The sequence below is a fragment of the Haemorhous mexicanus genome, chromosome 2 (assembly GCF_027477595.1).
Source record: "Haemorhous mexicanus isolate bHaeMex1 chromosome 2, bHaeMex1.pri, whole genome shotgun sequence".
NCBI classification, from domain to species: Eukaryota; Metazoa; Chordata; class Aves; order Passeriformes; family Fringillidae; genus Haemorhous; species Haemorhous mexicanus.
In genome coordinates, this window is record NC_082342.1 from 29,158,825 (window position 1) to 29,175,494 (window position 16,670).

A 16,670-nucleotide genomic window follows, 5' to 3' on the forward strand; every position below is an offset into this window, starting at 1 on the left:
TGTGTATATACAGTATATCTATACCCATACATATATCTATGTGAAGCAACAGGATTGTGCGTGTGGTCACTGTGTCTGCTTTGCTCACAGAACTCATAACTAGGAACTGGTCTGCTGTAGAATTTGGATAAACTAACAGCCAGGGGATAAAAGGAAACACAGAGGCCTTTCACCAGGATGAGCAAAGTTTATTTTAGTGACCTCAGTACTAGGAAATTCTTGCAGTGGAAATGTGCATTGATGAGATATGTTTAGGCAAAGGGAGGAAGCAGTGTTACTGTCAGCCAGTAAAAACTCAGTTCTTTCTTATTCCCACTGTTAGGAGGATGCAGGTATTTTTTTAAAATAACTGTTTACTTTAGCCTCTCCTGCTAGCAACCTGAGCTCCCTCACTATGCCCACAGAATGAACTAAATATTGAAATTAGAATTTTAGGGTAGTGTGGCATTTAGGAAAGGATTTGAAATAAATAGCTTTATCTAGCAGGATTGTAACTGAATATTTTAGATACTCATCTCTTAATTGCTTGAGTAATACCTTTGAATTAAGAAATATTCAGTTATTTCCTTCAAGCAGTAACGTTCCAGCTGAAATTTATTCCTGTGAAATTCTTACCAACTCCCTTATTTCTAAGCAGTACATTTCAGCAGTTTCATTGTCATTTATGTTGGTAGTGTTTATAACTTATTAATAATATAGGAAATACCTTGCTTTGAGACCGTTCTTCCTAATGCTGAGCTATACTAGACTCCAGTGAAAAAACAGTTGTGGCAGTATCCCATTCAAGATAAAAAGCATTATCAACCATGCAATTAACTGGGCATGCTGGTGACAGATGATGGTAGGAGCTGATGTTTTAACTCAGGTAATTGAGCAGGGGACAGCAATGCAATGTTCTTGGATTCAGATGCCATCTGACATCTTCAGCCATTAGTAAAGTGCTAGCTCTGGTTAAGGAGTATGTAGGTATGGGAAAAAGAAATCCCAAAATAGTACTGAGTTTGGGAGAAACTGCAACTACTTTCTATTTCTTCTTTCATTCCTAGCTACATAACAATACAGTGATTTCTGCTGTCTGTAGGACAGCTGCTCCAGCAGCCTGATCACAATTCCAGGATGCCTTACAAGGTAGACAACAGGAGATGCCTCTGAGCATTCACCCAAAATGAGCACAAATGCTTAGGTTTAGTTATTCCTAAGCCTTTCCTTTCACATGGCCCTAATGTTGCTGGCAGGACAAAGGTACTATGGAATTTACAGTCTGGAGCCTTTCAATAAAACAACATGGTGGCTTACAGCCATGTCATGCTGTATGTAGTAATCCATGTCTACCTTGATTACTTTAGGAAGTAATTTAAAGATAAGAGAAGGTTGGCTTCTTATCTAGAGCAGGCTCTTTGCTGTATATGCTCTTTTGCTCTTTGTGCAACACCCTTCTTGCATCCAGCTTCAATTTTGCAGTAGCTCAGTAGCATTTCCTACAAATTCCACCTGTTTCTAATAGCTGGCTCAGCCCCCCTTCAACAGTATTTCATAGCATTATCCAGTGGTTTCTTCCATTTGATAGTAGGCTTATATATAAGCAACCAGCAGGAGAAAAGAGGGTCTTCAAGGCTTAGCTTAGGAAATGGAGATGTGAAAAGAAAGCCAAAACACTGCACCAGGGCTTTGGGGTGGAGTCAAGGAGGGTTCATGGTGTGGCTTTTCCTCCCCTTGCATGCCAGGCTGGAAGGGAGGCAGGACTCTGGAGCAGAGAGCCCACCCAGTCACTCTGCAGCCATTGGGCTGACCTTGCGCTGTTGGCAGCACCTCCTTAGCTACAGGCTTTATGGTTTGCTCCCAGTGCCTGAGAACAGAGCCAAAACAAACACTGCCTAAGTGCAGGTGGGTCAAGATCCTCCTCATTCCAAGGGTGCGAGGCATTGTTTGCTGCCTTTCCCCTTCAGAAACAGTACCTTTGTTCTGTCCTGGAGGAGGAGAAGTTCCATGACAAGGTTAAGAATGTACCTTGCCCAGTATTATGAACTGCCTACATGCAGTCCTGCAGATGCAACTGCCTTCCACCCATACACAGGACCCCTACATGGGAAGAAATTGTAGAAGATAGTTGCAGCTTCCCCTGTTGGCAAAAACCGAACTAGCTAGCACAGTCTCCCTAGTATAGTCTGGACCATCCACCAAGGAGGGAGCAGAAATTATGTCTGCTCAGCCTCAGTGCCTGATTAGGTCAGTGGTTTGTCCCCATTCCTCAGATGGGCCTGCTATTATGCCTTATTCTGATGATCACTGAAAACAAGTTCACTCTAATACTTGGTCAGACTAGGAAAACAACAGTCTTGTTCCCCATCTTGGTTGCTCCATCATGCGAGGATGTCATAATAAATGGATGGTTTTTTGGTCTGGTCACGGAACTGCTCTAGCTTTAGGCCGATCCTCAGAAGAACAGCTTCATCCCACCATTTTGCCATGACCTGGGAGAAGATGAGAGGCAGAAGGAGAAGGATAAATGAAAAAAAAGTAGCAACACATAGATGCTCTTGAAAGCCTTGGAAACAATTTTCCCCCACCTCAACATCCTCAAAAGATGTTTTCTCCTTTTACCCCTATAAGTATGGCATCACTGTATTTGGGATAAAGACAGCTGTGTGACTTTCAATTGTAAGACATACATCTTTCCTTTACATGAGACCTGTTTCAAGGGGAAACGATTTAAAAGAAGTTACAGAAACGAGAAATAAGAGAGGAAAGGTTAGCGATGAATACTGGGTATTTATGCAGGTAGACAGGGAGACAGTGAAATCTTTCTCAAAGACACCTCTGCCATTTAGGAGTGAGGCAAATCACCCTCAAATTAAAGTTTTTATTTCCAGTACCTGCTTACTCAAGTGAGATGTGTGAAACAGGTTGTGATGCTTCAGGACATAGCCAGCTGGGGATTTTGTGCCCCAGCATTCACAAAGAGCAAATACTCACCTGGAGGCTAATCGGAAGCCCAGCAGTAGAATATCCAATGGGGACCACAAGACCTGGAATCCCAGTGAAGTTACCAAGCTGCATGAACCTAGAGGGAAAAAGCTGTCATCGGTATTCCTGGGGACAGCAGCAAATTCATCCTTTTTTGGTAGAGGCAGCTATGATTAATCTCTCCCACCTTACAGTCTGAGGTTTTTTTCCAGCTGTTCCCAAATGTTTGTTTCTGTAGTGCAAGTAACATTTTCCTTACCTCATGGACCGGACTGTGAGGGACATATCGCTGCTCCCAGTCAAGAGGTCAGATTCATAAATTCTTGGAGCAGTGCAAGGAACACCTGTGGAGGAATCACAAAATGACTGAACTTGAAAGGGACTTCACGAAGTCATCTTGTCTAACCTTCTGGCTCAGGAATGGTCAGCAAGTGCAGGGTGCCCATGACCATGTCCAAATAGCTTTTGAATATTCTCACGGATGAAGATCTGGGCAACCTGATCCAGTGCCATGGATATAACCACTAAGTCTAGAAACACAGAGTGGTCTCTCTAATCAGGCTGCATTATCCTCTAAGGGTGCAAGGCACAGCAAAGTGCACAAAAGTCATACTCTCAAAATTGAGGAGGGGAAGTTAATGAAGTGACTGCTCTTAAAAGGCACCACACAGATGTTGAGGACTGTCTCTTTAGCCAGGAGTGCCAATACCTGGTGTAAGGATACAGTTCACAGTGCTGAAGATCTCTTGCAAAAATCTCATACTCCGAGTTCTCTGTCGATTTGCCTGCAAGCAGAGAGAATATTGTCTGATGGACCCCTCTTGGCTCACAAAATTCATGTTTGATGTTGGCAGACTCTGCTCATCAGCATCTCTGCCTTTGCAAAAGACACCATTCCTGCAATTTGGAATCAGGGTACAGGACAGGTGGCATGTCCTCTGTGGTCCCCTACCATCCAGCATGCTTTCACTGCAGAGGACAAATAAAGCTGGGAGACAGTCTCCCCATATCCATGGGAACATAAGAGAAGCCCCTACCCCACCTTTACAGTTTCACTAAGTGCCTTCCTTCAGCCTTCACCCCTGTATGTTCCTTACCTTAATATAATCCAGAGCTGTGAACTGGCAAGCCAAGGCCAGACTAGCCCGAGTTTCCAAATTCTGAAATAGAAAAAAACTGATCAAGGCTCTGCTTGCAGGAAACTGAACCGTGACAGCCCAGGAGTTCTCTTCCAGGTCTGCCCTTCTATACCAGTAGCCATCCAACAGGTAGTTTGTCATAGAAGAAGCAGGAGCACCTCAGGTTTCTCACCGACATGACATTTGATCTGTATCAGCCAGAACAACTACAGACACTGCTCCAAGCTGCTGCTACTTACCATTTCATGGAAATGTTTATTGAAGTCGGGTTGCAGGAAGTCCCTCATCTCACTGAGAATGCAGATCACATGTGCCACTCGGGCTTCCTCCATCTCTGGAAGAGAGACTTCAACCACACTGGCTCCCAAACTCTGCAGGTGCTTCACCGCTGTGTACAGGACAGGTAAAGAACAGAGAGCATCCCTGAGTTCTCCAGACTTCACAGAAAGGCTGCAAATCCCCAACCCCTGCAGAGAGACCCCATATGCTTTTGCAGGGCAAGCATCTTCAGTGCACTGTATGGCATGCACAGCTGCAGCTGCTTCCCCTAGAGAAATGCTTTCAACCTAACTACATCTCAGTATTCCAACAGGGCAGGGGCTGCAGACAGGCTCCTAACTTACCTGCTCTGTTTCAGGCAAATTCACCTCACCCCTCTAGACTCCCAGTTAAGCCAAAGAGTAGAAGGACTGACAATGTTTCCCCCTGAGCACTTCACATGACCAGTGCTCTATCAGCATGAAGTGATTATTTAGCATCAAGAGATCCCATTCAAAGCCTCTTCTGAACTATAATGGTAAAGGAACCAGGGAATACTCAAGAGACCAGGTAAACAATACAGAGCCACTAAATCTTGATGCACTTTAACAAGGCTGAACATCAAGACTTTGGGAAAAGTGAATCTTTAGCAGTCTGAAAAGAATCCTATTCTTTCTGTGACCCCAGCTTCTTCATAAATACCAAAGCTTGCCTATGATCCATCTCTCCCAAGAAAACTATAAATGGAGAAGGGTGTTTGTGGAAATAAGGAGGATGAAGAAAATCCAGGCAAAGCCTGAATACTCAGCTCTGATGCAACTACTATACCAGGCATTGTAGAGGCTTTCTCCCCCATCCCCAAGTACTCACCAGGGTCAATTTTGCTTAGTCTAAACTCTGACAAAGGCACCCTAAAGGCACCACTTGGCAGATTTCAAGGAAATTCCAGAGGACTGGATATATCACAAAGACCCAGTACTCTATTACTACTGAGAATTATGTTGTGAAACAAGGCCTTCCCTTAAAAGTCTTTTACCATTGAAGCTTGCAGAGTAAGTATTACCAAGCACAGATCTGTCTTTATACACACAGAGGCTGAGCACACTGGACTGCATTCTTCCATTGTAATCTGACAAGCCTACAACTGCTGAGCTTTTTAACCCTCAACAGTCAGGGGGGCTTCCCCAATACAAAGTTACTGCTGTTCATCCAGCAGACCCCCTTAAGCAACTGCCTTTAAGGATTTCAGGCAAGAGCTATTTAATGCATACACAAGAAGAGCACTAAGTGACACCATAACATCTGGCACAATAAGAGACTTACAGACTTTCCCTCTTACCTTTCTCACAGGCAGACAGGACTTCAGCATCACATGCCTAAAGAGGAAGAGGAAAGAACTTTAGTAACTGCTCTCCTCATCTTGGTGAGCACACTCACCAGGACTTCAGTCCTCACGGTGCTTTGCTTGTTCCTGTCCCTAACAGCAGCGAAACACAGTCCTACAGGACTTAGGTCACATGCTGCAAGAGAACAGCTTGCAGGTCACACCCCTAAAGGAAAGGTCACCTTTTCCAGAGCAGAGAATATTCCTCATCTGCACTGTGTCAGAGCCAGCAAGAGTCTTTTTTGTACCTTCAGGAAGAAATCTTGAGTACATTTGTGGGGCTGTATTACAATTTTCAAGCAGTACTAGCTTGCAAGCCCCATTTCTACACTGGAATAAGAAAATAGCATTCAGCAGCCATAGCACTGTCACCGAGTGGATACACTCCTTTTCCTCATGTGATTTTAAGCTAACTGCCTTTTGTTATCAGTTCAGAAGCATTGCTTCCAATAGAATCAGCAGTAGTCATGACCTTTCCTCATGGCTCCAACAGACTCTTACTCAAAATGCTGCCTTAGAAAAAATATCTCCATGTTGATGTTTTCACACAGGCTGTATTATCTTCCAATTACAGGACTAAATATGAGAAGCTTTAATTATGACAGGCAAGAGAACAATGGGCTCCTTTAAAATCTTATTTTGCAAAGCAGCAGCAAGATAAGAGATAAACCAGGCACCTTGAAAAATGTCCAGTCCACTCCCAGTTTTAAGCCTTTCAGGTCAGGGGCACACATATCAGATAGGGTTGCTCTGGGCTGTTTTAGTCCTGCAGGGAACAAAGAAGAGTTCCTCCTTTTATTCTAAGATGCCTCTAGTAAGGGAGAGCATCTGGGCTCAGGGAGGGAGACGGCTCACCTACCATATGGATAGAGCAGATCTGGCTCAGCAAGGATACTGTAAACAATGGCTGCATCGGCCACTGATGTACAGATAGGGCCTGTAAAAGAGACCGGTCATAAAAAAGTGACAAGAGGTAAATAGTACCTTCCTCCCCAGGTCTTTTCTAGGCAGAGATTGCCTCCCCTGTGAGAGAGAGCAGCACAGAGCAAGGTCCCTGAAATGGAGCACAAGTCCTCTTACCTACACTGACTGTGGAGTAGGAGAGTGGCAAGCTGCCGTGACAACTGATGCGCCCAAATGTACCTGGAGAACAAGAAATGGGACTTAGCTGGGCATCAGCAGTCACTGGGAAGAGCCACCTAGATGGCTCTGGTGCACCCAGGGTAAACAGCAAGCCCCTGCCAGTCACTTTTATGTCTGCTGTTTTCAGAGCCTAGTCTTTCATCATTCAGTACCCTGTTCTGCTGACCCCAATTTGTCTCATCAGTGAAACATGTGAATAGTGAAATTAGTTTCCCCCCATAGAAATTATTTAGTTCAGGGGAAATATGTGCAGGGACATTTTGGAATATTTGTATTTAAATATGCAGAAGCAGCATTTGTGGTGTGGAGGATGGGGAGGCAGGAGCAGGATTATCAACGGCAGGAGACAGCACCCCATGAGAAGTCTCACCCACTTCACTGGTGAGACTTCATGCCTAACACCAGCTGTATTCTGCAAGCAATCATATCACCTTTCTGACCAGATGCATTTTGTTATCATCATCATCTTCCTCAGATGAATCAAGATTTGTCAAGTTGACCACATGTGAAGGACAGAAAGAGAGTAATGGCTGAGTATCTGGTCTCAGATGAAAGGTAGAAAGGAAAAGCAGCATGCATATTTTGCTTAGTATTTGACTTAAGTTAGGTTTTTTGAACATGTGTTCAACAGAGAGTACAGAATACTTCCATGCTGCCATGCTAACCCTCATGACTCTCAGGGTGTTATATTTCAGAGTTTCTCTGGTCAAATTTTACTCCACAAGAATTAATAAGTGCCTGACTTGTTTGTGGCATTCTACCTGGAACAGCAAACAAGGCAAACACACACCCCTCCATGATTAAAGGGCTCTACCTTTCAGCCCCACCACACCACAGAACGAAGCAGGAATCCTCACAGAGCCTCCTCCATCTGTGCCAATAGCCACGGGGCAGAGACCTACAAAAAACCCACACATTGGCCTGTGATCAGAGACACAACATGTTGCCCTGTCCATTCTACCAGCAGCTGTATCCAAGACAGCACACAGAGCTCTCTGTTTAGCTACAAGTTCTCTCCAGCTGCTAAAGCCAAACCCCCCATAAAAACTAAATGCCTGAGGTACTCTGGCTCAGGACCCTCCTCCCACGAACTCCATTTAGGACCACCTACCTGCTGCTACAGCTGCTGCTGACCCACTGGAGCTCCCACCTGTGAAGTGGTTAGGATTGTAGGGATTCCTAGGGATCTTGTGGTACCTGAAGCAGACAAAGATTGTTTAACCTTTTCTTAGGAGGACTGTGTGCACTATAGGGCAGGAAAAGGTACAGAAATATAGCTCAGGGATTCTGATCTCTTGGTAAAGAGATGACATTTAACCTCAGAAAGCTCCTGTCCCTAGAAAACAAGATGCATAAAAGACTTCTGCCTCAGAGTCCAGTCTCCTGTGAGCATAAGCAGCCCACCCAAAAGAGGCCCAAAGCAAGAGAAAAGATGCCGCTCCAGCTCTTCTGTTGGCAATGGCACCATGCCATTACTGCCTGCCACAGTGCATTATGGAATTCCAAAACGTGGAGCAGTTGGTGGCCAGAAACCGTTACAGACAAGCAAGTCAGCTCTGCCCTTTACCCCCAAGCAGCAGCCCCCCACGTCTCCAGCCTGACCACAGTCCCAGCCAGCAGAGCCCTGCCAAGCTGCTGGGTATCCAGCTGCCCTCCCAAGGTGAGGAAATGCTGGAAATGCTGGCACGCTGCTGCAGCCGAGGGGGAGCCCTAGTTCCACCCAGCTGCACATGCACCCAGTGTGGCACTACACAAGGCTGATCAAGGCTGTGAGCACCACTGCCCTGGAGCTGAGTTCTCAGCTTGGCTATAGCTGGAGAATTCACCATAGCAAAGCAAATTCAGTGAAGCTGTTTTAGCTAGGAAGTAAAACCACTATGTTCTCCTGAGATGACTGTACCTTTTTCTCAATGTTCTAGGCCTTCAGCCATCACTGAGGCTGAGCGTTACATGACTATTTATTTGTTTTCTGTCACAGCTTTTGTGTACCACTCATACTATAAACATTCAAACCTCCAGGCCTGCAATGCCTGACAAACCAAGTTCCTTACTCAGCAGACAACACTTGGAGCCTCTCCTTCCTTTGGTTTCAGGAGCCTTCAGGCTTCCACAGCTACTCTAACCCTCAAATGTACAGTACTGGGTTTTCATACCCTCAGGGTTCGTCATGCTTCCCCTTATTTTTGTATCCTTCCCTGTGAGTTCTGGACAGTCATAGGCATTTCTAGACTGGGAGAAGAGAGAAGACAGGGATTTTTACCTATTAGGGTTACATCCAGTTGTTCCAGTCCCTAGTTCATGCATGTTTGAGACCCCAATAATGATAGCCCCAGCCTCTCGCAGCTTCTTGGCCACAGTAGCATCTTCTGTTTCTGGCTGTGTCCCAAGATACACTGTTCCCACTCGGTGATGGTAAGGTACCTTAGCAAGAAGACACCTAATTATTCTAAAGCCCTGCCAAAGGAGCACATGCACATTTCAACATCACAACAGATCCCAGACATTAGGACAAGGAGGTAAGCAAGGGCTAGGGAGCAGTATTCTTCAACTTGTCCTGTGTTGGTGTCTGTCAGGACTTGACCCTTCAATATTTGGTCCTTCTCCCATGCAGAGGAGTCTTTTTCACACCATGATACAGAAGAGCAGAAACAGCAGATGATCAAAGCCTGCCTCCCTGCAGCAATGCAATTGCTATGCCCAGAGGCTGAAGATCTCCTTGGCCCCATGGCTCACAGGTCTGTGTTCCATCTGTCTATGGACAGAGCTACAACATTTCAGATTTGCATGCTCTGAAGCCTGGCACCAAGATTAGCTGAATACCAAAATAACAGATGGGCTATTTTCAGGATATGCTAAGTACTCTACTTTGAGGAAACAACAGAAGAATCTGTACATAAACAGGACTCCCACCACAGGGGTAGGTCTCTGCAGAGTCTACAACAGCCTAATAGCACTGCCACAAGTATTTACTGTTAGCTGTTCTTAGGCCACAGGTAAAAATCTTCATCAGTAGAAATTTTCAAAGGAACTTGTGTATTTCTGGCACACGTATTTTAAGGTGAGAGGGATGTTTTGCCAATGGAGCAGAATCAGTGCCTGAGAAATACAGACAGTTACACCCACTTCACAGATGCTTTTATACATTCTCATTTCATCATAAGACTGTTTCCCACACCCACCCTCTACTCCTTGTGGATTAAAGAGATCAGTACGAGATATGGAGCACGTCTGCTGTATGCAAGATTTCTCTTCACCTTGCAAAACTTGTTAATCCTACTCACTACAAACCCACATACAACCCCTCATTACAAACATATTCTCAGGCTTCTGCTGAGAAGTTGGTCTCAAAACCTTGTCGCAGTGAGTTGTCCAGGTTAATCACCTGCAGCAGGAACTGGCAGCTAGACAAGGAAACTCACCACTTTGAACTCTTCTTTCAGGCACACTGGGATGCCATCCAGACAAGACAGGGTACACTTATTCCTGTAACGAGTGGTGGAGGCCTCCGCCATCTGCACAGAGAAAAAGAAAAAGCATAAAGCATATGCTATATATATATTTAGCTGAGCTGAAGGTCATCATCAGTATTGGAATGGATATAAAAAATGGCTTTCTTGGCCAGTCTATCAAAGTTTCTTTCCTTCCACCATATGCTGGTGGGAAACTACAACTTGGAACCATCTACACTAATGGATGCCACATAAGCACAGAAGTCCTATTATAAACAGTCATCCAGCAGGAAACAGATTGATTTAATGCTACCTCTCTTCACAGGAAGGAAAGCAAACTTGTTTGTAGCCCTCTACACAGAGAGTAAGGAAAAATGTACTTATTTTTCTGTGCATATTGGCCCTTCTAATGGATGCTTGGGGTGGCAGAGGCCCCTTTCCTACCAGAGGCAGACATTACCAGCATTATTTGCTCCTGGTCCCATTGTACTATGGCTCTGAGCGGTGGCGTGGATTTGTCACAGTCCTCCAACATGGCAATGATGTTCTTGGCTACCTGGGTTGGTGTCAGCTTCCCACTCCTACAGGACAGGAGAAGTTGGAAGTTTGTTACAAGACCTTCCTTCATAGGGTTTGTCTCCCATGCAGCAAGATGGCAGCTGTCACAGCTTTAAGCAAGAATCAGGTAAGAATCTCTGTGTGGTGATGATCTGAACACTGCTGACACCATCAAGACAGGAAATTCTTTTCCTTAAGGGGAGAGTTTGCCTACACAGCATGCTTCTTAGAGGAGAGGCAAAAGCTAGGAGAGCTACCCAAATGTTCCTGAACCACCAGACAGATAAACAGAGAGAAACAGCTGACAGCTATACTGAGAGTCCTCAAGCTCTTGAAAGCTTGGAAGCTGTGAAACTCCCAGTATAATGAGCTAAGACCAAAGGTCAGACCCCTTTATGCAGGTCTCCCATTACAGAGAAGGGGCTGCCAGCAGTACTGTCTTAACCCACCTTTAATAAACCTTCTCTCCCTCCTGGCAAAGGCTGTGTTACACCACAAACACGCCATCTCTGGCTGACACAAAAGCCTCCTGGCCAAGATGCACCTGTAGACTGCAGCGTCAGCCCTCTACTCCAATGCCACAGCCTGCAGGCAGAAGTGGCCCTTGAGGAAAAAGTTCTAGGGGTGCAAGAATATTTTTCCAAGGGCTCCACTTCTGGCACATGTCCCAGAGGCAACTAGGATTACCAGGCAGCCAACAGCTCACGGAACCCCAGAGTCAGGGGGTGTTTTCAGCTCTTTCCAAGCTGGACACGTTTACTGGGTGAAAGCAGGTGTCGTGCTCAGAGAAGCACAAGGAGCTGGGGAACCAAGGTATTCAGCAGAGACCCACAGTATGCACAACTTTCATAATCCAGCTCAACCTTCATCTATTTCGCACTCGTGTTTGAGCAACCAAGATGTGTAGAAATCTCTCTCAGATGAAACTGACAATAAGCCAAAGAAAATGGCATTTAAATATCCTTGCAGGGCTTATGAAGTTGTGCCAGCTCTCCCAGCTGACTTTCCTTTGTTTTTCTACTAAAGGGAAAGAACATCAGGAAGTGATGATAAACAACGGCACCTCAAGGACAAAGAGATGCCTGAGAGCCTGTGGAACAGTGGCAGCCCACAGCAGAGGAACATGCGGGACAGGTTGTTTTCAGACCATAAGTTCACCTACCGGTAGCATTCCAGGTAGTCCTTGATCCCTTTGAAGCTAAACCCGCTCCTAGCAGAATCAGACCTGCAAAAGAAAGGATTAAAAGGTGCAACTGTGAGCTACCACAGCCAGGTTTGTTCAGACCTGTAGAATTCAGCATCACTGTCCAATGCAGATTTGGGCATCACTCAGAGCAAACCATGTGGATTGCCAGCCCCTGCATTGCAGCTCACACTCTGTCAGACTGCTTGCACACAAGCCAGGCAAGAGGCACATGATGGATGCCATAGAAATAAGGGGCCAGTTTTGCCAGTATGTTCTAGTTTCTTCATATTCCTACTGAATACAGCAGTCATTAGAATGTTCAAAATGTATTCCAGATTTACATTTGCTACTCACCACTACAACATTATAGCCTAGCTGGAATATACTTGTGAATCTACTCCCAGGACCTCTGTCAGAAGTTCAATCCAGAGACAGCTGGCAGCACATCTCTGTGTGTAGTGCAGGACTGGGAAAAAGCAGCATGCAGCAAGGATACACACAAGCAAACTGCTTTAACACCAAATTAATGGCTCTAGTACATAAGCAGTAGGCCATTTCTCATCACTAACAAAGCTAATTTCTTGTGCATCATTTTCTTTAGAACCTGTGTTTCTTCTCTCCTCCAAGCAAACCTGGTGTTCTCTTTGAGATTCCCTGCAGGCTAGAACCAGAACTCCTACAAAGTCACTTAGAGGAATCTATTTACTGACTAGCCAAACACTAAGTGTACCTGGTCTAATAGTGCAAGCAGAGCCCTGGTAAAGGCAGAATTTGTCTCTCCCCATTAGGCAGACTTTTCCCTTTCACATTGCTTGTAATTACTGGTGATTTGTAAGTTACAAAAGGCAAGATGACTGACAGCACTATTTGTTTTGTGAAGTGTCTGGCCACGGAAACAAGGATTCAATCTAAATTGCTGACAATGACTTCCCACTAACACAACGGTGCCAGCACGTGTATTCTTCCACTTCTCTCTTACACATCACATACTGACCTTGCATCTGTCAGCTGCTTGATAACATCTGAAGGGCTTTCAGCTTCAGACTTGTCTTCTGTAACCCCTGCAGCAACCTCTGGGATAAACGTGGGATCTTCATGAATGTCAAGGGAACGCATAAGCAAGAAGTTGTTCATTCTAAATAAGAGAGAGTCACTGCTGGAGTTTTCAACCTCAACTATGACTAATTTTTCAGACTGTTCAGAAGGAACCTTTACCCAAGAACATTTTGTCTTAGCAGTCTGCTTTCACAGTGGGGAGTTGCAACAGTTACAAGCTAATCTCGCTCACATATTTCCTAAAGGCAGCATCAAATCTATTCTGCCTGTTTAACAAAGCCTCCTACCTCTTGATATAAGGGGAGCCTCGAGCTGTGAAAGCAATGGTGGAAGTTTTTGATTCACTTTAATTAGACCTCTCATTCACAGACCAAACAAGACAGGAGTGGAGAGGAAAATAAAAGGAGAATGTAGTGTAAGCCATACATTCAACTACTAATCCTGTTAAAACAAGCACCTCTTCAGACTTTTCCATGACCTGCTTGAACACAGTTTGTTTGTAATCAAATACAAATCCATGGCCTGGGCCACACAAAGCAAGGAGATCAAAACTCTGTCACAGATATCCAGGAATGAGCTGCAGTTTAACAGCAGTGACACTTGCCTGGGTTTGATTTGCTCAAAAAGCCTACATCCCAAGTCAAATTCAGGGGTGACACAGTTCTCTGTGTCCTGGGATCTGCACAGATGACCCTTCAAATGATGGGCAAACTATATGAAAAAGCATGAAGAAGTTCCTCAACCTCTTATCCAAGTGTCCTCTTACTCCTCGTGCAGTGCATACTTGAAATCAGTTTCTGAACAAAAACACATGTGAGAGAAAGAAGAAACGCTGGCCTAAAATAAAGAACATCATTAAAAAGAACCTACCAAAACCTCTGAACTTTATGTCTGGCCTCACTTCCCCACTACTACTATTCTTTGAACTCTATCAGTGATAAGAACAGCATATTTGCACAGCCACCAGCTTTGAAAAAAAGACTGTCCTTTAACAAAAGAGCAAAGACAAAGAGACATTTAGGCAAACAAAAGGCAAAAAGAAAAGCTGTCGAATACAGTTTCTATGCACCTGCACGAGTGTGAAAAAAGGTTAATTTCTTCTCGTAGAGACCCACTCAAATGACAGTAGTTAAAAAAATAATCTAGGAAACATCTATGAAGTAATCTTATTCTCCAATCAAATTATGCAGCTTTTCTCTTTAATAAATACAATTTCAGATAACCTACAAGCAGCGTGCAATGCAAGTACCTTAAACCTAAAACAAGAAATTAAAAAAACTTAGAATGGGAGAAAAGTCCCCACGCTTACCTCATTAAGAACGGCAGTAAGCAGATCTGCCCAAAAGCCTAGGAAAAAAGCAAGCAAAAATGTTGGTTTGCAGCAACTTTGACCTGAACACCTTCTTTCACTAGACATGGAATGCTGAATATGCTCACGATTGCTGCAGGCTTGGAACACCCTAGAGAGCATACAATGTTATGCAGTAAAGAAACAGCACAAACACTTGTATTTTACACCACAAAAACGGCCTGAAATGCTTTCCCCCCCACCTCTCATATTTATATAATTATAAAAAAAGTATTCTTCTGCCTTTGTCTTTCCCTGACACACAGAGAAAGCCTGCATCTGCAGCTGCAACACTGTTAAGAAGTATCTATATAGCTCCCATCCGTTATTTTCTTCATGTTCCACAGATTATGCAAACACTGGATAAGGCAGGAGCTTATTATTTTATTTACTGTTAGGACCTTGCCCGTCTCTCAACCAGCTCCCGCAGTAACATGAGTCAACTTGGAAAAGTGTGAGAAATTTAGAGACTCTGTGGTAGCAGACAGCAGAAAATAGTCTTTCAATACCCTGGCTCCCAGAGTAGCAACATCAACAGCCCCAAAGAGACCAGCCTTGTTCTGGCCTGTCTTAATATCTTAACAATGGACTTCAGAAACACGTTTCAAGATGTATAAATACCTTACAAGTCTGAGGCAAGGCTCACTCTGCCAGCCCCACAGAGCGGCATATTACCTCACACATTGCATAAGAATTACAGCACCTTTTTGAAAACATACGGCTCCAAATCTACACCTAATGTAACACATCACAATCCCGTAGGAGACTGAGTATCTCACACGCCCCTTCCAAGGGAGGCATCGGGAAAGGAAAGAAGCCCTTTGCCATGCACCAGAAGCAGCCACAAAGCAAAAGATAACAAAGTACTCTGGTTGTTACATCTTGACAGAAGCCACTCCGAAGGTCTCCTCACAAATAAACACAGCCCATCGAGCTGTTTCACTCCAGGCCCAGCCGGACTCCAAGCTTTGTAACAGGCGACACGGCTGAAAAGAAACTTTTGTGCCTACTTCGCTCAAAAGGAAAGGCCAAGCAACCGCAGCAGCAATCGGACCCAGCTGCTTTCAGCAGAAGCAGGTGCGAGGCGGGCAGTGCAGGGGATGCAGACTTTTGTCCCCTCTGCACCCCGACACCGAGCGGTCCCAGCGAAACAGCGGGATCAGCCCGCAGGCTCCAAACACGCCAGAGCCCAGCCGAGGGGAGCACCGGCGGCACAGCTGCCTTAGCACCCTGCTGGAACCCCCCTCAGAGGGCTGAGGGACCCGAGTCCTTTAATGTCCAAGGAAAGCTGCTGGCAGCTCTATTTCGAGCTTGATGTCAGCTCCAAAGCTCTCCACACCCGAAGACAGACAGGACCCCCTCAGCCAGATGCCGGCGCTCTCAGTGCCCGGGGCATCACACCTGTGGGGCCGGGAGAACCCGAGAGCTCTCAGAGAGCCACAACCTCCCCGCCGAGCCCAGCTCCCTCCGGCCCCCCCGCCCAATTTTCCCAGCGTAGCCCCGGGTTTCACTGCCCCGTCTGCCGGTCCGCACTCACCGTGTTAGCCACATGGACGAAGAGGCGCAGCCCGGCGCCGCACAGCCTCGGAGCCCACTGCGGAGAGAAGGCGAGAAGTGAGGTGAGCGCCAGCCCCGCCGCCCCGCGTCCGCCGCCCGCCGCCCCCCGCCCGGCCCGTCGCTCACGGTGTCCCGGGGCGGGCCCGGCGGCCCGGCCTGGCGCGGCCCCCGGCGGTGCAGCACGGCCGCCGCGCTGCCCGTGTGCCGCCGCCCGCAGCATAGGTAGGCGGCGGCGGCCGCGGACAGCAGCGGCAGGAGCAGCAGCAGCAGCGGCGCCATCGCGGTGCTCCCTCCTAGCGAGCCCTCCCCTCCCGCTGCCGGGGCGGTGCTGGGGCTGACCCCGCCCGTAGCCGGCCTCAGGCGGCGGGAACGGAGCGGCGTCGGGAGTGACTGACGTCCCGCCATGTCCCGCTTCTTCCAGGCGCTCCGCCGCGCCGGCGGCGCCCGGGCCGGGAGTCCGGGCGTGCAGGAGGCGGACGTGCAGCGGTGGGGGCTGACAGGTCAGCGGGGAGCCCGGGGAAAGGGTCGGCAGGGAGCCTTAGGGGTGTGGGTGCTGTCAGAGATGGCCGGAGGCGGCGGAGGGGCCCCACGCTGCCTGGCGCTGCCCAGCTCATAGAATGGCTTGCGT

At 46.5% G+C, this 16,670-nt stretch overlaps 2 protein-coding genes across 2 annotated transcripts in view; one reads left to right on the top strand and one right to left on the bottom strand.

Annotated features, from left to right (window-relative positions):
* Positions 1-167: 167 nt before the first annotated feature.
* On the bottom strand, positions 168-16,462 carry LOC132323144 (uncharacterized). The gene is made up of 20 exons (XM_059838056.1): positions 16,169-16,462; positions 16,023-16,079; positions 14,447-14,484; positions 13,076-13,216; positions 12,058-12,120; positions 10,798-10,918; positions 10,308-10,400; positions 9,149-9,309; positions 8,000-8,085; positions 7,703-7,786; positions 6,826-6,888; positions 6,605-6,682; positions 6,423-6,511; positions 5,701-5,737; positions 4,343-4,491; positions 4,062-4,124; positions 3,674-3,749; positions 3,224-3,308; positions 2,974-3,061; positions 168-2,471 (listed from the first exon to the last, which is right to left on the bottom strand). The coding sequence occupies exons 1-20, from the start codon at positions 16,445-16,447 to the stop codon at positions 2,361-2,363; spliced, it is 1,962 nt and encodes a 653-aa protein (XP_059694039.1). The 5' UTR covers positions 16,448-16,462; the 3' UTR covers positions 168-2,360.
* CHD1L (chromodomain helicase DNA binding protein 1 like) overlaps positions 16,403-16,670 on the top strand; it is a 31,125-nt gene continuing 30,857 nt past the window's right edge. The window contains exon 1 of the mRNA XM_059838054.1: positions 16,403-16,542. Coding sequence (XP_059694037.1) covers positions 16,446-16,542 — 97 coding nt within the window. The 5' untranslated portion in view covers positions 16,403-16,445. The remainder of the gene's footprint in view (positions 16,543-16,670) is intronic.

Excerpts from the sequence above, each read along its gene's own strand:
- LOC132323144 (XM_059838056.1), bottom strand. The coding sequence starts at position 16,447 with ATGGCGGGACGTCAGTCACTCCCGACGCCGCTCCGTTCCCGCCGCCTG. Across the intron at positions 6,512-6,604 it reads AGATCTGCTCTATCCATATG|GACTAAAACAGCCCAGAGCA; the intron begins GTAGGTGAGCCG and ends TGTTCCCTGCAG. Across the intron at positions 3,309-3,673 it reads GAACTGTATCCTTACACCAG|GTGTTCCTTGCACTGCTCCA; the intron begins GTATTGGCACTC and ends ATTCCTCCACAG.